General features: G+C 47.9%; 1 protein-coding gene across 2 annotated transcripts in view; it reads left to right on the top strand.

The window, feature by feature from the left end:
- Stk35 (serine/threonine kinase 35) overlaps positions 1-6,734 on the top strand; it is a 36,050-nt gene extending 29,316 nt beyond the window's left edge. For both annotated transcript variants that reach the window (XM_052722828.1, XM_052722827.1), the window contains one exon: positions 2,116-6,734. In XM_052722828.1, coding sequence (XP_052578788.1) covers positions 2,116-2,192 — 77 coding nt within the window. In that variant the 3' untranslated portion in view covers positions 2,193-6,734. The remainder of the gene's footprint in view (positions 1-2,115) is intronic.
- Positions 6,735-7,226: the final 492 nt, after the last annotated feature.

Raw genomic sequence — 7,226 nt, forward strand, 5'->3', positions numbered from 1 at the left:
TGCTTGTGTGTACTGGTACTCAAACCCAGGTCCTCTGGAAGAGCAACCAATGTTCTTAACCACTGAGTCATCTCTCCAGCCCCAAGGATCTCCCTCTTAAAAGAACATCAGAGCTTAATCATGGGATCCCACCCAAATGACTTATGTAATCCTAATTACCTCCCAAAGGCCTCATCCATCCAAACACCCCAAGTTTTCACCTGTTACCTTGTAAGGACTTTAACCTCCACCCTAAGCTATAGAGACAAACCATATTCCTGCTTTCTACCACACAGCTTTGTAACTTATGTATTCCACTTGACTCATTAACAGGCTTCCCACTGATGCACAAATGCCACCCATCTCTCATTCTTCACTATAACATTTATTTAGTCTCTAGTTTGGGACATTGGAAGTAATTTCCCATAATTGAACATCTTTGTTTGTGAATTCTTTCTCATGTTTAGAGTTAGAGGTGATAGCTAGGTTTCTAGAAGTGAGCTATCAGGCTCTAGCTCTCAGCAGACCTGACATTCTGAAAGCATCTTTCCCAGCTGCTTCCCATCCTCCAGCAGGTTGGGAGATGCCTTTCCCGTGGTGCCTACAATTGCTTGTGATGGCTGAATGGCTGAAGGTACATTCAGAGTCTAGCTGGAGACACAGGCCAAGGAAATGCACACATTGGATACGTCCGAAGCTTCTGTAGGCCCTATACTTTATACTCATTCTACTCAGAGCCCAAAAGAGATGGAAGACTTTAGAGGAAGAGACAGAGGCAGACAGGTCCACTCTGGTGTCACTTTTGTGATTGAGCTAGGCCACCTGTAAGACATGAGTCTTATGGGACCATTGTCATCTGGCTGTACTGACCGCAGCTCCAGTGGAGAGGGTACACACTGGGCTGGGACCAGGACATACTTGTCAAGCTGCAGACAATGAGCTCGGTGTGTCCATGGAGCAAGGAAGCCACTGAAGGGTTGCAAGCATACAGGGAAGGGCTTGTTTGGGCCAGTCATTGGGTGAAACTGTGCACCTTGAAAACTTTAGTAGAACATCGCTGCCCGGATGACCTGCCTTGCCTAAGACAAAGCTATACTTAGCTATGTGATTAAGTGGCTCAGAATATGGAGCTGACCCAATACTAATCTCTATTGGCTTTTGTGTGCTAGGTTTCCTTGAAGGGCAGCTTCTTGTCTTATTCCTGAGGCCTGGCACCAAAGCAGTTCCCAAATAGCAGCCAGTGCTCACAAGACCAGGCATTCTTCTAAGTAATACAGTAACACAAAATGATGTTTCAGGCAACAGCGGACAATGTACAATGGTGGTCCCATAAATACTGTCATGTTCAAGCAGCTCTACTTTCTTATATCATTAAGCCATGAATAACTGAATTTATGTAATCTTCAAAACATCTTATGACATAGGTGTAGATTATGAGACCAAAGAACAAAGGGCTTGAATTTGCACACAGCCAGCTGAGAGCCTGTTTACTAAGACTGTTTTGTCTCCAGAACACTCAGTCATAGCCCCAGTAGATGATGCTGTGGGCAGAATGGGTCCTATTCACTTGCTTCTGGGAGACCTTTCTGAGTCCAACTGACCTGGGAGGAGAGGGTAAATGTGGTCTCTTTAAAACTTGCTGGCTAACTTAGTGTAGGTTCTCAGATGCTGAGTACCATTTTCCCATTTGTAAAGGACAGCGAAATCTTACAAGGGTTGCTGTGAGGCTTATGCCAGTAGTTAGGGATGAGAGTGGAGAAGAAAGGCTAAACAGAACCAAGACCATCAGGGTCTGTTGGGAACTTCTATCTGGAATAGGTCCTATAGAGTACAGGGATGCTGGAGTGGGAAGAAGGTAGAGGATTTGTGATCAGATTGCTGATGGAGCCAGTATGCCTAAGTTCCCTCTTCCAGGGTCTGCCCTTAGTCATTGTGACTTTGACCACATCAGTTTCCTTACCCGAGAAATGAGAGTGTGTCTTTCCAGATGGCAAGAGTTAGTGGCTCAGCTTACTCCACATCAAGTACTTAGAAAACCCAGCTCACACAGCTTCAGGGTCAGTTTGGTTTGGGTGCTGGCCCTGTACCCTCACCCACTGATCCAATGTCCACTTTTGCCTACCTTCTGTCTTCCAGGTCGATCCTTCGGGACCCACAGTCTCATCATGTCTCGGACAGGATGGCAGAGGGTACAGGTGGTGGCGATCTCCTGACAGCTGGACCTCCCACAATGTGAAGCTTTGGCTTGGGTTTCCCACGCTACCCTTTTCTTTTTCCTTTGTTATAATAATAATTATTATTTTAAACATTAAACCATCAAGACTTCTGAAGAGCAGAAGGCTACACTCTGGACAGGCACCTTTGTATTGTTTGAGTTTTTGTTTTGTTTTTAAGAACATTGAATGTGGGCAAAGCTTATGCATATATTCACCGTTAGTCCGTTAATTTCTTAAGTTAGGAAACAATTTTAGTTTTATCTTTCATGTTCTGTTTTCTTTCTTACACATCTTTCAGTTTTGCTCTAGCATCCCACTTCCCAAAAAAGTTCTATCTACCCCGAGTTTCGGTGTTTCTCCTGGAAAGGGATACGAAGATACAAGGAAGCAGCCTCCGAGTTCCCTCCCTACCAGACGTGGGAGCTCTTGGACTCCTTGGATGGGCTGGTCCTGGCCAGCCCTCAGGCCTCAGTCAGGATCAGAGATGAAGAAGCTCTCAGAAGAGGAAGACCAGGGTTTGGCCAGAAGGACTCTAAAGAAGACCTAAACCATGGGTTTGGTTCTCTTTAAGTTCTTGAGAGCCCCAGGCCACACCAGGACTCACTGTAGCTGGAATTGCTTCCTTCTGCCCTTTCTAAGCGGGGTCCCTGAGGAAGGAGACCGAGAGTGATCATCCCATCACTTGGGGATAAAGACCCCACCCCCACCCCACTTGCACAAGCCTAACTTCTATTAGGACTGTTGTGCCGACCCTCGTCACTTGGTCTTCCTTGGCCTCTGGCCACTGCTCTGAGGCCAATACCTTTTTCCCTGGATTTTGCCTCCTAGATTATCTTCCCAGTGTGCTGCAAGTCCAGCCCGTCATAGAGACTACCTAGCCCCAGTTTTGACCATTGCAGAGTACCCTCAACTGGCTGCTGCCATCATTTCACTTTCCTCACAGTGAAAGGTGTGCCCTGTGTATCAGGATCCATGGTGTCACTCACCACCGGGTGATACTGTCAAGCGCCATCTCTCTTACCCCCAGGGACTTTGTGTTAGGTGATCACCCTCTTTGTAACTGTTGTCTAATGAGAAGAGAAAGGACCTGCCTTGAATAGGGAGGTATGAGGCAGACAGGGATGCCCATGTGGCTACTAGAGGGCCCATAGAGCAGCTAGCCGTCTTAAAGCATCCCAACCTAGATCCCCATGACTCTGCTGTCTGTTTGCATAGCCTTTCACTCTTAACTCCCTGCAGTGTTCTTACAGCCTCCTAAGGGAAGATACCTTCCCTCCAGCTGCTTCATGGACCCTGTCATTCTCTCTGGTGCATCCCTCAACTTGGACGCACCTTCGGTTGCTCCAAAACTTTTCCAGATTGTTCACCCTGTTCTGGTCACATGAGATGGGGTCTCTGGACAAGGAAGGAAGGTATCTATCTGTTCATTCTTGTTTATCTTCCTAAACTAGCATAGGATGGTTAGGGAAGTGAGAGGCCAAGGAGAGCTTTTCTTCCAGCAGCTGTCCCTTGGTCCTGTAGTGTGGGGAAGGCCATCACAACACCGAACCCTGATCAGCTCTGTCCACTTGCATTTTCCAGCCTTCTCTCAGGCAACTCAGCACCAAAGTTTCTTCCTCCTCTTGGCCAGAGGTCAGCTGCTGTTCCTGTGGGTACATGGCTGCAGGTGGTAATGTAGGCCCTTACCTTGTGCTGTACTGTGATAGCATCTTGTCTCCTTGAGTGACTTTGTAAGCAGCCTCCTGAGCCTAATCAGAGTAGCACTGGGAGGGTGGGAGCAGCAGCATCCCCTAATTGCAAAGTCCATTCCATTTCTGTTCCACGCCCCTCCTTCCCCTGGGTGCTGCTGTCTCTTTGTGCCTGAGCAGATGGGAAAAGCAGCCTCTGAGCTCAGGACCCCACACTTCCTGCCGTAGTCCTGCTCTGGGTTCCTAGCAAATCACTAGTCTACCTACCTTTCTCTTTCTCTTCCCCGTCTCTTAGCTCTCTACAATCAAGACTTGGGTTACAGTGCTTTCCCACCGTACTTTCTTGGTGTCAAAGTAGCCCCCATAGGTTGCGGTTGGGTAGCCTGGTGAGGGGTAGCCTGCTTCCCTGCACCTTATCTTCCATGCTCCCAGCTGGTTCTGGCCTGATGGTTGCACCTCTATCGCTGGCTCAGATGAGAGCCAGGTCTTGAGCCCCAAGTGCCTGTTCCTGGTTTTGTTGTTGTTGTTGTTTTGTTGTTGTTGTTTTTTGTTTTGTCCCCCCTCCCTCTCTTGCAGTCTATGCTATCACCTACCAGCCAGATGGAAGCTGGCCTGGTGACACGCTTGCTGTGCTATGGCCAGTGAGTCAGCCCCCGGTGGGCTCTGTAGTCTTCCCAAAGCCTGGCTCTCTGTCTCTCTTAGGGATCAGCATCCTTGTCCTCTCTTATTCCCCTCTGCCTCTCTATGGGTTGCAGACCTGCCAGTAGCTCTGTGGGGCATCATCTCACGTGCCTCCAGGTTCGTTAGATCTGTCCACATTCTAGAAGTTGCAGAACTTCTAACATTGGTCCCTTTTCTTGGGTGTGAGGATTGCCTGTTGGGAGACTGTCCTGGCCTGAGTTCTCTGTGCGCTCAGAGCTCAGCTCCCTGTGAGTGAAGGACAGATCATAGTGCCTTATTCCATTGTCCTCCTCTGTCCAGACTCTGCCAGAAGCAGGTGGCTGTCTTCTCTGTGTCCATTCGTCACTTGTACTCATACTCTCCCACCTGTATATAGCCACAGGGGACGGAAAACTCTGAGCCCCCACCCACCTCCTGTGGGCTGTAGCCAGACACACCTCCCTCTTGCCTCTGTGGCCCTTCCAGCAGCTCTAGACCAGGACCAAATGCTGCTGCCCACATATGCACACTGCCTTTGTCCCTCCCTGTTCATACCTCTAGCCAGGAAGACACCGACTGTACCATGGAAACTGGCTCCAGCTAACCCCCTTCTGGTCATAGGAGACTAAGGGTCAGGCTTCAGCCTCACCTAGCTCTAGGGCATTGGGCGGGGAGTAGGAACTCCAGTCCCACCTTGTAGGCTTTGCCCTTTGGCTGCCTGAGGGATGTTTTAATGTTTACTTAAAGAAATACCCTGTTTACAGCTGGAGGAAAAGTGCGCCCACTCTAGGTGAAGATCTGACTCTGGGTAGGGCCTGGCCTCCCTGTGGCACTGCCAGTGGTGACTCCGGTGGTAGAGAAGGCGGATCGATGCCTGGAGTGAGCCCAGAGGCCCTTGACTCCCTGGCTTCCTAACCCCGTGGTGCTAAGACCACTCCCTGTCCTCTTCAGAGCCTTCTTGCCCCAACAGTCCCACCTCCGTCATTCCTTCCTCCAAGATTTTCAGCTCTCTAACATATCACTATTTTAGAAAACCAGTGTTTGCAGCAATAAGGTTATATTGTTTTTGTGTGAATCTTTTTCCAAGAACAGGAAAAGAACATTGTGGGAATCTTTATGCTATTAGCTGTTTACTGTGTTCGAAGACAGCATAAAAGGATGGATTGTATGTGGGTTTTAACCTTTAGGTATCGTTTGCAAACTTGGGAAGAGCAAGAGTCTAACTGCTATCCTCCAAGGAGGGAACGTTACTGCCCTGCCTTATTCCGTTGCCCCCCTCAACCCTGCTCACCTCACGTGAGCTCTTCCCACCTCGTCTCTTGCTCGTTTGCCCCGCCTTCCACATCTGGGGGCACTAGTGGCTCAACTCTAGGTGGGTCTTTGGGTTATCCCTACCCTTGACTGGGTTCTTTTCTCCCCGTCTGGCAGCTCCAGACAGCTGCTGGGAGTCTACCTCAGAATTGGCTAAGCTTGGTTATTCAGCTCTCCAGGCCAGCAGACTCTGGAAGCTGATGCCTCTGCCTTTGCTGATTCTGAGTTTGTCATATAGCCTTCAGGTCAGCATAGGGTTGACTTTGAGGGAAAGGAGCCTTGTCTGGAAACATGCTCTGGGAGGGGAGCCCAGTAGGTGTTCTATAGCATTGGCTGATGTCAGCATCCACAGCCATCTCTGAGGGACACATCTACTGCCATTGGTTGCCTAGGGGCCCCTCGGATTGAGGGGAGTACCAGGAGTGAGCCTTTTTTTTTTTTTTTTTTTTTTTTTTTTAAATCCAAGTGAGATCATAGGAAGAAGGAAACCTACTTAGGGGATTTTTTTTTTTTTTTAATTGCATCCCAAAGGCTACTTACCATCAAAACCGGAGGATATTTCAGTTATTCTTAATGCTCATGTGGGTCAGACTTGGTTTTGAGGGAGATTAAAGCCAGGCACAAGGTTAGTTTCAATACTAGTTAATCTAATTTTCCTTTTTTTTTTTTTTTTTTTTGCACAGAAGCTGGTAATATAGGACCTATGTGTGAACAACTTTATATGAATATTTTTTGTACTTGGCTTACTTGGGTTGGTATGATACATTATATTTAAGTTCTTTGAACACTGTGGATCCCCCTATTGTGTATGAATGACTGAAGCTTTGTAAATTAAGGGACGTTTGTGTGAATAAAGTTATTTGATGGGGTCTAAAAGCCATATGCTATTTGCAAATGAGTGTTTTGTGATTTTGTTGCTGCTGGTTTGGATGAGTGGAAAGGCCACAGCATTGTTATTGGGGTTAGGGTTAGAGCCCTGTGGCACCTTGGGCGAGCTAGACTTGCTGACCTGCCCTCGACAGACCAATTAAAGTAATAATGAAAAGCTTGCCAGCTGGGACAAATAAGAGCCTTGATGCACCTCTGTCTTTCCACGTGACGTGGAAGTACTGATGGCTACCGTCAGCAAGCAAAGACAAAACAAGAGCTGAACACTGGGCCAGCATGGCGTTCGTCCTCAACACTGTAGTACCTTTCCCTTAAGAGTAAGCTTTGGGATTCTAGTAGAGTCTGGAAAGCTGAGCTGGCACTGTGCAGCACTGTTGAAGCTCACCTGTCTAATAAAGATTAATGTTTGACATGCAACCTACCATTGTGGGTCTTTCCCAAGGAGATCTGTGAGTCCTGCAAGAAACAACAAAAACAAAAGGAA

Source organism: Peromyscus californicus, unplaced genomic scaffold, assembly GCF_007827085.1.
Source record: "Peromyscus californicus insignis strain IS unplaced genomic scaffold, ASM782708v3 Scaffold_7__1_contigs__length_154581171, whole genome shotgun sequence".
Lineage (NCBI taxonomy): Eukaryota > Metazoa > Chordata > Mammalia > Rodentia > Cricetidae > Peromyscus > Peromyscus californicus.